The 18,755-nt window shown below is 35.3% G+C and overlaps 1 protein-coding gene across 1 annotated transcript in view; it reads right to left on the bottom strand.

Moving 5' to 3' along the window:
• The window catches only part of sprt (PDZ domain-containing protein sprite), a 93,562-nt gene that overhangs the window by 526 nt on the left and 74,281 nt on the right, over positions 1 to 18,755 (bottom strand). The window contains exons 5-10 of the mRNA XM_018543744.1: positions 7,306 to 7,469; positions 6,019 to 6,204; positions 4,708 to 4,863; positions 3,980 to 4,132; positions 1,193 to 1,457; positions 178 to 582 (exon numbers count right to left, since the gene is read on the bottom strand). Of these exons, the coding sequence (XP_018399246.1) occupies positions 178 to 582; positions 1,193 to 1,457; positions 3,980 to 4,132; positions 4,708 to 4,863; positions 6,019 to 6,204; positions 7,306 to 7,469 (1,329 nt within the window). The remainder of the gene's footprint in view (positions 1 to 177; positions 583 to 1,192; positions 1,458 to 3,979; positions 4,133 to 4,707; positions 4,864 to 6,018; positions 6,205 to 7,305; positions 7,470 to 18,755) is intronic.

The raw sequence follows: 18,755 nt of genomic DNA, 5'->3' as shown, positions 1-18,755 counted from the left end.
ATATATAATTTTTAAAGTATTAAGTATTATATTAATTATTATTAAATATAAAGCATATGATATACTTTGTGAAGTACTTTTTTTATTTAATTTTTATTCTGTTTACTTATTATAAAATAATAGCTGCTTATAGTTTCAGTAATTTCCCGATGCTACATCATTGTGCAGGCGATGTACCTGCAAACGATAGTAAGTAGGTTCGGAATCAAACTCCAAGGATTGTAACTGCGAGCCGCTCTTGCGACTTTTGTGCAAATGCTCCATGGCGGACTCGACACGCGGTGATCTTCGACGCTGCATCTGCATCGGTGATTGCTTGCAGTCGAGACTGGCTGTCGATCTGGCCAACTGGAGCCCTTGGTGCTTTTGTCGGTTCCGGGACTTGTGGTGACCGTTCGCTACCCCATCGGATGAAAAGTCAAGCTCGCGCTGGTTCCTCGAGTCCATCAGGCGCCTGGAGTGATCGCTGTGTCTACTACTTCGGACGGTCGGTAGACTTTGTCGCAGTTCCGTGCTACTTCTCACATTGAGACCAGGTAGATTTGCCACAAGTGCTGTCACTTGAGGCCCCTTTTGGAAAACCTGCGACATAAATTTGACAAAACTGAATTTCCAAATCAATACATATTTTTAATATCAATTCGATTAATTTCAAAAACCTAATTAAATAAAGGTCCAGTGTGATACAATCTTTTCTCAACTATCGTTTCTTCCAATTATATCCTTTGCTGCTTTTTGTTTAATTATAGTGTTATCTCCTTAGCAATAACATTCTTAGTTAGTGAGAAGTGTTTATTATTAAATATTTAAAATTTAAATGTATAGATACATATATATGCATTTTAGGTAAGTGATAAGATATATGTATACATAAATTTTTATTTAAAATATCAACTATTTTAATATTGTTAAAACAGGTTTTCACTCAACTATCTTAGTATTATTGTTTCATTATGATACAGTAGATACATGACTTGATATTGTTTATATAGTCTTCTATGTTATTTTTATGAAGTTGCTCTCTTTTGATATAATTCTTTTTAAATAACAATTTATAAATAAATATATTTATATAACAAAATCAGAATTTTTAGATCGAAACGAATCTCCGTCTGTCAACACACAAATGCTTCTCTCGAAGAGACAAGAAATGTTGGCGATTTATATCGATTTTAAATGTGCCAGCGTTTACCTGTACATGTTCCTGACGACTAGGCGGTGGATCCTCGGTGGGGACTTCGGTTCTGCTCGGCGCCAGAAGATCTCTGACCTGTTCCTCAAGGTAACCGATTCTATGCGTCAGCCTGAGATTATCAGAGCGCAGGGTACGCAACGCTGCAAGGGATTCTCCCTTTCGAAGGACCACTATCTGCGCGGCGTCGGGCGCGACGGCTAGAAGACGTGCCAGGTCGCTTCTACCTGCTCCTACCACGAGTTTGCCGTTCACTTCCAAGATTCTGAAAGAAATGTTGACCAATAAGTCGCGTACGATTGCGCAAGTGCTCTATTTAAATCTCGGACGACTTAGATTATCTCTATTCGGAATCTATAAAAATTTAATAATAAGATGGAATTTTATTTGTGACTAATCTATGATATTAAAAGAATTTTATTCTTCATTTAAAAGCTTGATTTTATTCAGTAGAATTTAATTCTTGTTACTATATATAACCGTCAACAAGATATTTAACATTCAAAATTAACAAGCAAAAAAAAGAACGTTTTAAAAAGAAGAATCAAATATTTACTGAAGAAAAATCGACTTTACATTGAGGAATATATTTTAAAAGTTTATCCAATGTGATTTTAACATCACATAAAAAAATTTAATTTCGAATATTTAAATTTTCTAAGTTATAATAAAATAATAACTTGTACATTCGACCGAGTTTATCTTTTATTACGCAATTAAACTTGTGCGTACAAGCTCACTCGAAAATACATCTCTCAAATCAAGCGTCTTGAACGAAAAGTTCAAAGCTCACATTAATTTACACGATTTTTGAGCGACTAATGTAGGCAGGTAATTCCAGAATACCGCCGGCCGTACAATGAATTCCCTCGAGTGGGTATACTAGTGGAAAATAGTAGAAGTAGAAGGTGGGGTCATGTGAAGTCGCGAATGCAATTAACGGGGGCACACGGCGAACTTCCTGTGCTGCTTCACGCTACAGCGACCCGTTGGGAACCGAATGTCAAGATTGCCGCATTGTTCTTTCCCGATAGCCACGTTACGTAGTACTACCATACCGTCATGCACAAACACTATGATTCTCCGACACTCTTCCTTCACCTGTTCCGTAACTAACAGGGCTGTGCTCGAATTAATAGATTTCCCTGAATTCTGATTTTCCAACTCTCTAAATTCTTTGGAGTAGAATCTTACCTTCTCCAAAACTTTTTTTTAGAGTGAAATTAAAAATTGAACCAGTCTTTAAAAAGTAGTGGCTCAATGTTTAATTTCACTCTAAAAAAAAAGTTTTAGAGAGAGTACAGGTAATCTTAATTCTCTCTAAAATTATTAAAGTAAAATCTTATTCTAAAGACTGAAATCTCACTCTTTTAAGTATTAAAAATTGAGTCACTCTTTATCAAGACTGGTTCAATTTTCACTCTTTGTCTTTAGAGTGACATTTCACTTCAAAAAAATTAGAGGATTCCTTTCAAGTCATTCGATCGAATTCGAACGACGATTTCTATGGAAAGCATATCAAGGTGGCAAGATTACATATTATTTTTCCATCCAATCGTAAATGTTATTTGAGACTTCCAGATCACGAGTGTTACGCTTCATAAATCATCGGAAAGCGACGTATCGTTCCAAAGCTAAACTAGAAGAATACGGCGTAATTATTAGATGTCGCGTCGACAGAAACAGGACTTTTTCCTCTCTTATTATACGATGATTAAAGAACGCGCGAATGGAACGGTTTATCCCAGCTCTCGTAGTTATGTGCAAGACCCTCCTTCTCTTTTCACAGAAATGCGGAGGAGTATCCTTATCCGCATTGTTGTAACATCTCCGAGAACAATAAAACAAAACAGTCGACGCTCGATTTACAGTTCCGCGCAGAGATAGTTTTACTGGTGTTGTCAATATATTTGATTGACTTTGTGAGCCTTAAAAACTTCGAAAGTATACATTTCAATTTATTCCAACAAAAAAATGTTTACATTTTCCGGACAAAAAAATTGAATTTTTAGAATTTTTAGAATTTAATTTATTTTCATTTTTTGAAATTTTAATGTTTGTTTTATTTTTCACTTATCAGTGTGGAATAGAAAATTTTATTTATTTTGTACATGCCTTTATTATATACAATTTGTTGAAGAATATTTTGAAGTATATCTTTGCCTGAAATATATCTTTATCTTCGGAAAATAAAATACTTAATATATCTATTTAATAGTTTATTTTAATTATTAATTAAAAGAAAAATAAATAGAGTGAAAAATTGTAATATTATTGTGTAATTTAATGTTACATAATAATGTAAAATACTTCGACAAACTTTACAAATATATTCCTTAATCAATGTTAAATTGTCCTCAGCGAAAATTCGATTAAATAGACTTTTTTTTTGTTATTTTTCAATTCTCGACGTTAAATAACGTGAGTATTCGTGAGCAAACGATGAGCAAACGAATGCATAAAGTAAAAAATCGATTTTTTAATATTTGTGGCTAGTGTAAAGTTGGCCCCCAAAACACATAATTTTAGTATATCTTTTGAACTAAGGGTGAGCAAACGAAAATTTCAACTGAGCATTCGTGAGCAAACGATGAGCAAACGAATGCATGAAGAAAAAAAATCGATTTTTTAATATTGGGGGGGCCAGCTTCATACGGGTTTACGAATTCCAGAACGCTATCACTATCCATCAGGCTATCGACAAGATATATAACCAGGTGCAGCTGCACGATGTTTATTCGATGACTCGCGAATTCCGAACTTGTTGCAGTGTACGGCAATACGAACCTGTCTCCCTTACAAAGACCGGAATCTTCTACGGCCCAATCGACGTAGAGACCTATTGCATCGTCCCTAGGGCCAGCTCCGAAACGGGGACTTTTCGGATCCGCACTGACTTCTACCGCGTGAATCGTGACTTGCGTCGAACCAGAAATGCAGCTGCAAGCAAGACGTTGAACTTGAAAGTTGAGCAAAACATATGGCAAGCAATGGTCAGTAAAATTTTTCTCAGTGAGGTTCAGAAGAGGATAAATAAAATATTAATATGTAAAAATTAATTAATAAAGATATTAAATGGCAAGAAAATCGTCGTAAAAATAGTGGAAAGTTTCATTAAATTCTTGTAAAACAGTTCTATCTTTAATTAAACGACAAACTTATATTTTCATAGTAAATCACTATATTCGTATATATTAAAAATATACAGAAAGATATTCTTTTATTTTGAACGTCAATCAAATCTTGTTGTTTCGTAAGTAAGTAGAAAAAACAAAGTTTATTATCTCGAGTTTATATGATATGCTACAACAAGTTAAATTGCATGGTAGTAATTAATATAACTGTCTGAAGGGTGCATCCAGATTATTGAGCCGAAACTCGAGCCAAACCTCGAGCTGCGAGCATTGCGGTTAATTTTCAGTGTTTTTTGCCGTGTAACAAATGTTTACCGAAATGTTCGGCTCTATAAGACGTATGCAGAAATATGACAATGAAATAAAATGAAAAACGTGTACCTGAATATTGTATCATTCTTTTGTTTTTCTTGAGTTTCGGCCAGCTCCAAGGCGGTTTGCAGAGCTCTGCTTTCCTCATGAAGAGTTAGCAGTTCAAGCTCCTCGCGACCTAGTCTGTATTCCAATTCTGCTTGCTGTATTCGAACGTCGATGTTACTGAAATCAGTATTGCGTATATTTAAAGCGCATTTACATTACAAAGTTGAAGCATCTTAACAAATACTTCGCAACCTGATGCATTTGTTGTATTATATTTGCTTTTCATATTAGATATTCTTTTAATATAAAAAACTAGCTTTTTTATTTAAAAACAATTATTTTTATTGCTGTTGAGAATCGATGTGCGTTCAATTAAAAAAAGATTTCCATTCAATTTTCTAGATGAAAGTTAGTTATCGATTTAAAATAAAAAAAAAATCTCAAATACATTATTTTTTGCTTAATTAATTTTAGATTTTGCAAATAAAATACATCTATGTCGCGTCCGGGGTGACGATTTTATCTAATTCTGTTAAATGAGCGAGTGAGCCTTGGCTCCAACGATTTGATTCTAAATATTATCTACTTATGAAGAAGAAGAAGAGGAGGTCATTGCCATACTATTGTTCTTCACTGTCCCTTTTTCCAAATTGAGTCTTTTTTTTCCAAATTGAGTCTGATTTTTATTTTTACATTAACTTTTTCTATTTTAATTATCTTGGGCAAATCATGCCCATGTTCGCCCAGTGGGCTATAAACCCTAGTTGGCCGAGATAGGAATCCTAGCGGGAACTACACACATTGACGAAGGTGGGACCCCAGATGTATATCAAGTTTAAGAAATAAATTGTTTTATATTTAAAAAAATTAAAATTTATTGAAATATCATAACAACGAATAATCAGAGGATCTTTTAGGTAAACAATACCTAACTATAAGTTGTTCTCTTCTCTATCTTTATTAAGTTACAGTAATGTATCTACGAACTTTAATCAAGCAAATTGATAACTTTATAAAGATACACAAATTTAATAAATTAACACATTTCGGATCAATTACTTAAACATCATCCATCCTGACTATTTTGATAATTATCAATTGAGCATCAGATAAAGTAATTATACGTCGATCCTATATGCAGTGCAATAATATTCCATTAAAGTGTATTGCGATAATTACGTTGACGAGTTCGGTTTTTCAGCTATACTGTCCTTATGCATGTAGATTCCTCCGTGCTGCCGTGTTTATGGCAAACGTTCGTATAGGTATCGGTAATCACGATTTACGATAAACGCGGCCGAATGAGCCCGCGGCGATCTCCCTCGTACTTACTCTGTGATATCGAGACGTTCGAGCGCGAGCTTCAGGTTCTTAATGGCCAGACGCTTATTGTCGGCGTCCCGTCGCAGCCTTTGAAGCCGCTCCTCGGCCGCTTTCCTGTCGGCCTCGGTCAAGGGTGGCGCGCCGTTGCGTAATGCCAGTCTACCGCTCAGCGTGTTGCAAAGCTGGCCCTTGAGTCTGAAAAAATAACGAGAGGCACGAATGCCGTGACTCGAAGAAGGAAAACACCTTCGCTACCTGCAGCCTCGATCTTAGAAACATATACGTTGAAATCCGAAGTTGATTCTTTTTATATCGCTGGAAATATCTGACATTACACAATTATCTTTCACAAAAAGAAAATGGCGCCTCTCCTAATTTTTTAATTTTGTAGAATTTAATGCAGAATGCGCTTTATTTGCATCACATATCGTATTTTAATAAAAATGTTTTTTTATAAATAAATTAAAACTACTCTAATGAGTATTGTAAAATAAATAAATGTTAGTGGACATGACTCAATTATTGGATTAAGTAACAAAAATTTTAAATATTAAGCTTTTAAAGATATGCACGAATATAAATAAATTCGTCTTATTAAATTTTTATAAACAATGAATTTATTTAAAGTTGTATATCATTAGAAGCTTAATATTTAAAATTGTTGTTATATTTCTCCAATCAGCACACAAAATTTAAAAAACATTTTTCAACCTTTTATTTAATATTTTTACACTAAATAAATATTTAAAGAACATTTTAAAATATTTTTTTAATATTGTATACTGTGATTGGGTCGTGCAATAATTGGATCATGTCCACTAATTGTCCACTAACTGGTACATTCATCTTACTTCAGAAAAGAACAGAAAGTCTCGGTGTCGGTATGTCGAACGGTATGAAATATTCGAAGAATATTTCCTTTGCGCAAAGAGCGAGCGACCAGAAAAAAGCTAAAAAAGAATATTAACGACGTGTAATATTTTTTACTGCAGCTCCCCTTTGGGACGATTCATTTATACATATTTATAACGACGAAAGCAAAAAAATTGGCCCGACAAATTAATTCAGAAAAGCCTTAACGAACATGCTATTTCTAAGTAAGAATTTTAAATCGCGATTATATTCATTTATGAAAATCCAGCTCTCGCATTCCTCTAAAGGAATATCAGGTCTGCTCATTGCCTATCGCTCATTTGTTATTCTCTTGTGCGCGATCATTATAATAAAGCAATAGGACGTGATCAATAGCCCTCTCTCAGCCGCGTATCTGAAGGCTGTAATCAAGCAATTACTCACGTCTGTATGATATTTTCTTTGTCGCGTAGAGCCACGCGGAGGGCATCCAATTCCTTGTAATGATCTCTGTTCCGGTGACCAGCGGGGGACGGAACACCTCCGGAAATACTGCCGCCTTTCTTCCGCCTTGGTGTCGTCGATAACGATACCTCTATACTGGCCATCTGCAATAAATGTAATTAAAAGTTAATGAGCCATAACTATATAATGGCAAGGTGTCTCAGCTTCAATTTGCATTTGCCTAAATTGGTATTGTTCAATTTGCGTCCCCTGAGGTTAACTTAATATGTATTAAGTATATATTTTTTTTTCTTAAACATGCATTATAATGAAATTTAAAAAATTATGATTATTAAATTATTATTATAATTAAATATTAATTATTTCATTTTCTTTTATATTCTCCAATAAAATATATTAATATCTCTCTTTTTATAATATATTTTATTAACGTTATTAATATCTTTCACATGATTTTATGACTTAATAATTGTATGCCCAAAGGTTTTATTTTGCCCGAAATACAAGGAAATTGTGAAACAGACTTGTAGTTTGATACTAAAATATTAATAACTAATCAGCTGTATGTATATACTTCATCAACTTAGATTTTCCTCCTTTCTTTTGATGATTTTATGTTTTTAATTAATAATTACAAGTTTGCTCCCGCCGTTTTTACAGGTATAAAACTATCTATATGAAAACGGCGGGAGCAAACTTGTAGACCTATTAAATGTAATGTTTAAAATACATTAAATATAGTTTTTGGTAACGTTTAGAAAGTATATTTAACGTATTTTATATAAAAGCATACAAGAGATCTTTAATAAATTTTCTATCTAATTGCAGATACTTATTTCTCGCTTAAAATATATCCAATAAAATTCTTTAATTAACATTTTTATTTAATAAGGTCACCATTTAACTTTGTGTTTATTATTATTACCTATTATATATATCATATACGAATGCGTTAAAAAACTAATAAAATACTACAAGTTTTGGCATTTACTAGGATAGCGAGTTTAACTACTTTTCTGAAGCATAGCTCGAGGAGAGTAACTATCATCTTCTTGATATAATGGATGCATTATACATACATAGTCGATTTTCTCACATGTGCGAACAAGCAACGCAATTTACCTAACGACGAAGGGCATAGGTCCCCACAGGACGACGTCGTGAATAATTTCTTGGGTATGAATATTTATAAACGATCGAGCTTGTGGAAAATTATAATTTTGTCGTTACCGGCGTATCGCAATTCGTAACCCGTTGTTTCCTGCTGCGAGCATTTATAAAAAAAACTGTAAATTGGAAAGTTTTTATTGCAATGCGAATCATGTAATTTCACTAATTTCCATACTGATATTACGATATAGGTAGTTCGTTGCAATTAGAAAAGATTTCCCATGGTAATGTTAATATAAAGTTGCTACAAATAAATAAACTTTGAATGAATTGTCACGTGCATGCAGGTGAGATGAGAATGCAGATAGAGGGTATATCAACAAAATCTAATATAAAATATATTGTATTGATATAATATTTAATATTAATGTAAAGAAAGAGCAATGCTGTTTAATAGTAAGAGATTAATAAATTTGGGCACTTTTCAAACCCTTCATTATTTTGCAACCCATCAGACTTCAAGTTCTAAAAGTATACACTATTTCAGTCACAGATCTAATTTCAAGAATCACGAATTAGTGGGATTTAATTAGTAATTTTTAGGAATTTTTAAGAACTAATTGTAGGGATTAATTATAAATTTTAACGTAATTGAGACGGTAGATAAGATTATTTGTTCTCGAGAGAAAAGAAAAGTAAAATGTCGACGAACTCCTCCTGTTCGTGTAGCTCAAGTGTCTGTATTAGTTTCTAACTTCTCTGTTCGCTCTTCCGCGTCATTCGACAGCATTCACGGGGAGATGCTGGCGAGGAACGCGATGCAACTATCAATTATTCGGATTCCGAGGTGCGCGCATCATGCTCGTCGCGGTCCTTTATTAAGCCTCTCCTTCAAAGTTACCCCCTTTCCTTCCTTTTTTTTTCCTCGACGTTCATGGCGCGCGCTCGAACATCGGCTTGCGAAAGGCGAAAGCAATGGACTTTGCGGGGGAGGATCGGCGCGCACGCGGCATGAATACGAATTTATCGTTCCATTAAACCTATGATTTGCGACGACGGTCGGGACGGGATGTCTCGGCCTTAATGGGCTTCCACCGTCGGTACTGCACACGACGGCGATCTTCACGGCGATGGTCCTTGAGAGGACGGCACATACGGGCACTGTCTCGCCAGCCGTCGCCAATGCTGGTCCCCGTATTCTGCGCCAACGAGAGGTCCAAGGACCGATATGAGGCTCGCGAGCGAGCGAGTTGTGTCCCAGACTGGACCACCAGCTAGGCTTATGTATGTACAGAGAATCAGCTACGAACCGGATGTCTCCGCGCGATCGACGTCAAAGACACTGTCTCACGATTTGCCTTGTCACGTTCGTGCTTTTCTTCGAACGACTAATTAGACAACGTAAAAATGAGCTAAAAATACGCTGATTTTTACCCAATTTACGTGACAGTCTTTCATGTTATATCCGCGAAAATTATCGTATTATATATCTGTATCTAGAATTAGGAAATCATCTTTTCTGTCTTTTTGAAACATGCTACTTTATTGTAATTAGTGCCACAGTATCACACGTTCTATGTAAGGAAAAAAATTCTTGATCAAGTACTTTCACTATCATTTAATTTATATCGCAAGAATTATCACGCATGGACAGAAAGAATTATTTTGCTAATATATATATTTAAAATTTTAGTTAAATATAAATTTCAAAATAATTTTGTTAGGCTAAAAAATAATTATAGAAAACTGAAACATTGCTGCAAACAATTTAACAGTTTAACAGTTTAACTATTTAAGTTTGAGCATTTTATATAATTATTTTAATTCAAACAAAATTATTTTCAGTTCTATACCTATTTATAATAAAATTTTTAAGTATTTTAGCAAAACTTTATATGTATGCAGAATTATGAAATTACCTCTCCTGTCTTTTTGAGTAAATAGATGTATTTTTTTTTTAGCTAAAGTTCTTGCACAAAATTCATCCTTTTTTTTCCATTTCTCTCCCCACTAAAGAGAAAAAGAGAAAAGATGAACCGTGCACAAAATTCCGCTAAAGAGAACAGCCTCATGCTACTTTTTTGCAATTTGTTTCGCAGTATCATGCTCTTTAGATAAGGTAAACACTTTCTGGTCAAGCACTTTTGCTATCAGATATGCTGCGACATTAACGATCGAGTGTGTGGGGTGCTTAAAGCCATCGAGCCGATTGTTACGAGCCGATCTCTCGCGTCATGCTCGTCAGGGAAAAGAAAATCTGCGGAGATCGTTGAACTTTGAACCGTGATGAGTTCTGCAAGTCGCGCGACGACGACGGCTGGACGTTCCCGCGGGAATAGGTGCATCCGGTTCATCGTCGGTCGTTCCGAGATGCCCGGTTGGTGGTCCGTTGTCTCGTCCAAGACCGAGAGTCCAAGACACACCGTGCTCACGATACTCCCATATCGCATCTGCCTCCATCGCGAGAGCACACATACACACACGCTCGACGAGGGAGGGAAAACATCGACCTCGCGTTGCATCGCCAGGGGGGACAGCGTATCCCCTTCAAGGACCATGTATCAAGGACCGCGGTGTACCGTGACTACGGGCCTCCCGAGGGGGTCGAAGGTCTCGAAGCCTTTGACTCGCGGAGTTCTGTCTTGCGGGGTAACGTGGAACGAATTCGCGGGAAATCGACGACTCTTCATTAAGATGAAGAAGAAACGCGGCATTGCGTTCCCCCGGGAAGCGACGACCGTGCCTTAATTGTGCATCTTCTTTGTATGTCAAGATGACTGTTCTTCGGCTATTATATATATATATAACGAGTATTCTGAAAAAATTAAAATTTTTCTCTTAAATAAGGATCGACGGGGAGAATTTATCTTTTTCATTATCAATTTTTCTTTTCTATTACGAAATAGTGATTGCTTTACTCTTAGGAGACACAATCGATAGAAACGCTGTCTTTTTAATATTTAATGAATAACTAAAATGGAATGACACTTGTGCAGATTATGTTTTCTAAAATAAAGTATATAGTATTTATTGACAAAAAAGTTGAAATATTTTTTCCTTTTTCTGGGGAGAGGCGGAGAAAATTTTAACGAAACATTTTTCTATTGTGATACCATTCAGAATAGTAATTTGACACACCTGAATAGAAAAGCTTATAAACAGTATAAGTATTGTATGTTTTTACAAATTAATTACTTTTTCTTATAATGATATATTTTTGTACTATTCTTAGTAGTTTGTAATTCTAGTTTTACTTCTATAGTTTTCCGACTAGCGTATAAGAGCTAAATGGCTTTGTACGTTTATCATTCTTACTTCTTCCCTCGTTTTCCTCCGATTCATCTAAAGGCTATTTGCCGGCGTTGTGCGCAATCGGGCGAGGTTTCCAGGATCCCCGGTAATTTCTCGACTCGCCCGTTTCGCTGCATTAAACCTTCAGCACCGGTACCGAGATTCAGTATCGTAAGCGGCAGCGTGTACATTTATTTTCGAAGAAAACGTGTGAGATAAGCGCGGTCTCCCGGCGCGACACTTCTCGGCTGTAGATGAGACGCTTTTTCCTCACTTTCTTCTCTCGACTGGTTGGTTCCTGGCTCGAGTCTGCTCGTGGGATTATCGTGGACCGAGATTTACGGCGCGTCGGTATCTTACAGCAGGATAACGCGACGACGTGGTCCAGTGGTAATAGCCAAGTGCGATCCTATTACATCTCAAAGCCGGGGGGACTATTTCACTACTGTCGTCGAGCTGATAGAACCGACGTACGGCAGCGGTCAATTAGCTTGTGGCGACACGAAGTGCAGTTCACAGTTATAGACGTTCATTTCAATTTGAAGACAAAGAAACTTAACGGATTTTTATCATTGAATTCAGCAAATCTTATTTTCTGCGACTGTATTGCGATTTAAAAATGTTGAGAAGATAAGGCTAAACGTTGTCGCACTTTGCCTTCCCTCCTCAACATTTTTAAATCGTTTATAATTCTTGTCAAGCACATAAGTCATCCATTATATTATGCATCAAGAATAATAAAACAGTATAAATTAATTTGTCTAACAGTCTCGCATATTTATTCTTTTAATAATAGACAAAGGTTTATGCGAGCAAAAATATATAGCGAACCAATCAAAAGTGGCTGCTTGGTGTCTTGATTCTGTTTAGAAGGTTTTCAATTAGCATCATCTAAAATTGACTTTTCTGGTGGAAACTTATTTATACATCTAATGAATCAAGAACTATAATAAAACAGTATAATAAACTATCTACAGTTTCGTATTTGTTCTTTTAATAACAGAAGAGAGTACATTTATGCGAGTGCATCCTCTACTAACGATTACGCCTAGGTTTATTCGAACGAAGCATCTTCTCACGGTGCAAAAAAAAAGATCGCTTCTCGTACGGCGACCTAAGATTTATGTCCGTTACACGTCATCTGCAGGCGTTAATCTTGAATTATATTTCCCCGTAAACTCGCGCGATTTTTTTCATTAAATTTTTCGCCCGGAGAACTTCCGCTAATCGGAATAATGTTTTCCGCCGCCTTGCTGTTTATGTGTTACGAACGAAACATTAGAAAAGTTAACACCTTCGAGCGAAGTAAAAGATTCAGTGATTTTCAGCGAACTTAAAAGTCGGGTTTAAAAGTCAAGTTACGTTGGAGATATACTATAGGAGAACCTACGTGTAATCGGTATCGTCTATAAATAATGATGCAGGCTAACTCTCGCAATTAGCTGGTAAACAAGATATACAGATAACCCACCGGGTCGGCAATTAATTCTAGTTGATGCAGACGGTCATTAGCGTAAAGAAGATATGGAGACTCCATCTTCTTTATAATCCAAGATACGTAATCATTGTTCTACCGCTACACAACTTAATTTGATTAGCACCTTTCGCGGTACCTTCTACTTTCTCCTGAGCTAGTCGACAGTCCTTTATGATATAATCACAAAAGTAGACGCAGTTTTTACGTAAGTATAACTTACGCGATCTTTTCAATGTGTGTGTGTGTGTGTGTGTGTGTGTGAGAAGGCATTAAAAATTTTTTTAATGCCTCTGTATTAATCTAAAATGTATAGAGTCGATTAAAATGTATATCAATTATATAATACGACTCTCTTTCTTGAGATTAAAATTTATTTTTAAATATACAATTCAATTCTATTGTAACTTCTCTGAGACAAATTTGTCTTTAGAGATAAAACATTTCGTTCATTGCATTTCAAATAAATAATGTAACAATATAATAATATACATATATATATTTATATGAATATTTAAAAATCTAAATCTAAATATAATTAAAAGTTATAATCATTAAAAAAATATTTCTTATTATATTCTTTGCATATATAATAGATCAGAGTCAAATGCTTCTGATAATTTTCTGCATCCCGGAAGAAATAATTTATGTATATTACATATTGAGTCGTCAATTCCGATGTGATTATCGCAATAGTGTGATGGTTTCCAAGATTACCAGTTAGAAAGTCACCAGATCCTAATTTTGAGCCGAGCATCACGACGAACCGACGTCGACGCGCGCATTTCCTTTTCCGCGAAAGCGGACAGTTTCTCACCTTGAATGGCCATCATCGAGAGCTTCCGGAAACCGACAACGCGGCCGCGGCAACGAAAAACGCGGGAGCACTTGAGAACAATGATGTCGCGGTAGTAGGAATTGTTCACAGTAATCGCTGTGGACGCACTTCTGACGAAGCCCGTCTTCTGTTCCTGTGAATAACAAAAGACACTCGTTGCGCCTTTCTACCCGTAGCAATCTTGCGGTACGCTTTTATAAACTGGAAATTCAGGATTACATTGCACGAGAGAGAAACATTGTGAGTCTTTACAAAATTAAATACACAATAAAATCAAGTAAGTTTTTGGAAGACTAAAAATAAGAAATTCATTTTATCTTCATTTGTTTTGAAAGTATTTAAATTTTTTAAGTACTTTTTTTTATTATGTAAACAGCTTTCCAGTGAGAAACAATAAAATCGACGTCGAATTGATGTTCTAAATTAAAATGAACTACGAGAATGGTTTTTGCATGTAAAATAGGAAAATCGCAAAAATTTTATCCTGCGTGAAGAAGCATTGATCAATGATTTGTCGTCTGAAGAAACTTGAGTAATTTCTTAAGAATTCTTGAGGAACTTCTTCTATTCCACGATAGTTTATGCAAATATACTTGTCACATCGGCATAACTGGGAAAAAGTCTCATTACTTAAATAAGAAGCTTCTAATTCTTTGTAATTTTAACATAGAAAATAATCAAGTTTTACGAACGTCAGAAGAAGAATTTCATCTGTTTTTCCCGATAAAGAGTCGGAGGGTTCATACGAAATGTGTTCAGTATTCACGCACGTTTCAACCTATACGTGCAGGTTAACAAAAGCACCGTCGTGGACGCGGCCTTCATTGCGAAGTGCCTGCTTTCCATAAACACGGCTTTTCGCCACCGGCGTGACGTCAAAGATCGGCAACTGCGATACCATAAATCGTCGAACTTGTTCCTATATTTTTTTCAGCGTGTATAGAGAATAGTAAAAGCGATAGATAAATTTGAATCTTGTACGGAGTACATCGTGACTTGAATATCCTATTTTTCCTCATTAATCAGCTTAAAACTTTCCTAACAAAATATTTTTAATTATTGCACAAAGTTTTGTTAGGAAAATTTAGACTAAAATAACGAAGATGACTACTCGCGGAGTTTAAGCTCGAAATGGGTTTCATAATATTTGACCAACGCGCGGGCGCGTCGCGTGCTTTCGTTACAGTTAACACAATTATTTTTTTTTTAAATTAGGATTAAGAATAGACGGCGAAGAAGTCCAACTGCATAATTAAAATAAGGTCATTACAGTTGAATCATATCGATAGAACTCTAGTCATAAGTTCCCGATTGTACGATATGTAATTGGTTCCTCGATCCTCTAACTTATGAATACAGACTATACCGGAATGAGACTTTGTAGCAAACTGATAGCAACTGCCATTACCGAGGTATCGTAAATTGGATTACACAAAGGTAGAAACCCTGGCTGCAAGTTCCTTATACCTATTCCGTCTGCGTGTGCTGTGTCTCATGCGCACGTGTGAGCGAGTATAAGGTAAAGCCCCGAGGGCACGTTTACGTTGCGTGTGAACAGCGCTGCAAACCCTTTGCAAAAAGCACTCGTCGTTGTTTCGACAGGATACATATATATTCAAAGAAACACGGCACAGATTCACGACGATACGAGAAAGGGCGAAAAAAGAATTGTCGATAAACTCAGCACGTTGGTAGAAAAGAAACTGACGGATTTCTTGTTTTTATGAATATATGTCATACTTATTATAGAAATAAATTAGAAACGTTCGTTAAATAAGTTTGTAAAAAAAAAAATGTTTAAACTTACTACAATTTAACATTTTAAACAATTTAAACATACCTGCATTATACATGCATAAATATTTTCTGAAGTTTAATTATGTATATTCTGCGATAAATATGAAGACATTCGTTCCTTTTGAAAATTTAATCAAACTATTTACACAACTTAATTTAATTTAATTTATTGCGTATCCTTTATTACTGAGAAATGCAAAAAAAAAGTAAATACACGCAATTGGTGAAAATGGTACATCTTTATTCTTCACGGTATAAATTCATCTCTTCGTAAATATAATTTTCGAGATTAAATAAGTCACAGCTGGAAGTGAATTTTCTGACTGGAAAAATTCTCACAACAAGAGAGCGAGCGACGAAGAAAAATCTATTAAGGTTTAACGTATTTCTTTACAAAATTCCCACCGTACATTCTCCCTGTCAATCTGTTTTATTCGCGAAACACGTTGCGCTGCAACACACGTAAAATTTTTTTTTATTCGAGCAAAAAGAAACGAGATGTGTGTGAAGCCGTCGCAAGCTAGGAGAGCGACAGAAAAATCCTCGTTGAAACCGAGCGCGTGAAGAGAACAAGCGAGCCATACGGCGAGATACGATGCATCGCCGCGGTATCGATAGGGACATTTGTCTTGGAACACATTGAGGTGGAGAAGAGGCGAGTCGTAACCCGAGGCGCGATGTATCGATGCCAACATTTATCTCGGAGAGCGAGGAAGAGGGAACAGTACGCGCGAACAGTACATGTTTGGATCGAAATTCACGATAATTCCCTCCCTCGAAACTGTCGATTCCATCGCTTTCCGACGAGTCTCGGCGCGAACGAATCTCGACGGTGTCTTCTTATCGCAGCCGTCGTTCTGCGCACAAAACGGATCGACGAGATTGAAAAAGATTGACGCTGAAAAAGTATAGACATGGCCTCGTGAAATAAAGCCAACGGGTCTTAAATTCTGATCTGTGTAACTATCACGTGGTGTGCCACAATGTGGCTGAAAATTATCACTGAAAGCCACAGATTATTTAAATTCATTATATTAGAGAGGAATCAAGAATTCATCTAATACAGGATTGAAGAAATATAGAATGAAATTGTATCCGCAAACTTGAATATTTTCTAGTCTTTAATTGCTAACGTAAATCTTCACCCACGCAACTGAGATTTCTACCCTCTCATTAAAAAACATTCAAGTTATAAAATATTCAATGTGCAGATGTATAGTATTTCATTAATTTTTTCAGTTTAGTATTAAATGAATCATGGTTCTCCTTTGATAATAAGATCTAAATATATCTGTAGTGTTCAGTAATTATTTAGTACTTTCATTGAATACTTTATAGTCTTTAATTGCTAACGTTGAACTTCACCCATGCAACTGAGATTTCTATTCTGCGATTAGAAAACATTGGATTTGCGAGGTATGTTTACATTCTACATGCTTACATTTTCTACTTGAATGTGCAAATAATTTTTAAAATATTTAAAATTAAAAAAGGTTTAAAAACTGTATATCAAAACGTTTATCATATAGTACACTGGGCAAAAAAAATTTTATATTGTAACAACAAAAATTTTTCTTTAAAATATATCTATTGTATATGTAAAAAACAGTAATTTTTTATGCAAACTATAACTTGTTTATTTAATATAAATAAATCGTATGTTTATTATTTATAAAGCATATAAAAATGTATTTCGTAGAAGCAACTAAAGTTTTTGTTATACATATAAACAAAATATTTGACTACTGTTAAAAAATGTTTCAACTAAATAATTTTACTAAAAGCATACTTTTTTCTATAAGTAGTATATAAAATTGCAATGCAATCTCAAGGAAAGAATTGTAATGTATAGATAAAGATGAGATAAAATAGAGATATGCTTGAATTGTGCACAAATTTTTTCCAATACAAATATAGAATGAAAAATACTCGGTGTGCGGTCAAAGCTGTGTGATTGAAAATATGTTTGTACTATAATATATGTCTCTAATGATATATGTAATGTATTCTAAGATATTTTATTGTCGTATTGCGTTATTGTAATTAGATATCTTGTGAATGGATCTTCTTCTCACTTGTATTAATTTACTTCCAATAATACATTACCGTGTTAGATGCTACTCAGGAAATTAAAATGGTAAACGTGTTTCTATAGCCAATCTCCCGCGAAAATCTCGAATATTTCTTTCGCGCAACGACGTTTTGAAAATTACGCGGTCTCATAATGGCCATTTAAATAACGAGATAATAGAGACATGTTCGTGAGTGTTATATGCATATATAATTTCCTGATCGTATCTATAGCGTCTCTCCAGCTTGCGCAGAAGTGGAAACGAAAGGCCTCTGCGAAACCACCAGGGACATTCCATGAATTTCTCGACGCACAACTGCAGTGCACACAGGCGAATGAAGGAACGAAAAGAAGGGAAGGAAAAAAAAAAGGCGAAAAAGAATATGGCGAGAACGCAGAAAGCGGAAATTTATTGCGGAATTTGCATGGAAGACGACCGGCATTTCCGAGATAATACGCCGTACCTCAGCGACACAATCTCTGGGTGTGAATTTTACAAATACAACACGTTTCTCTGCAAAACGGAGGACCTCATCATTGCGCGAAATATCGCATCTTTCGTGACTAAAACTCATTAATTATTTTTAATGCCCCTAAAGAGGTCAATCAAATTATTAACTTCAATTGGAAAATCTTGTTTCAACGAAATTATAATATACTGTATGTATATATATAAAATATATATACATAAACACGCACCCATTCCCATGTAAATGCGGATTATCTTTCTCTCTATATTCCATCAGATGTCTCGAATAAAGACGCATCTCTTATTCCGTTTTCATTCGCTTCGAATAAAAATGTAAAAATAAGAACGGTAGCGAGATTGCCGACGGGCAACAATCCTG

Source organism: Cyphomyrmex costatus, unplaced genomic scaffold (genome assembly GCF_001594065.2).
Source record: "Cyphomyrmex costatus isolate MS0001 unplaced genomic scaffold, Ccosl1.0 scaffold398, whole genome shotgun sequence".
Lineage (NCBI taxonomy): Eukaryota > Metazoa > Arthropoda > Insecta > Hymenoptera > Formicidae > Cyphomyrmex > Cyphomyrmex costatus.
Note: the sequence above shows the minus strand (reverse complement) of the source record. Positions and strands in the feature narration are given on the sequence as shown.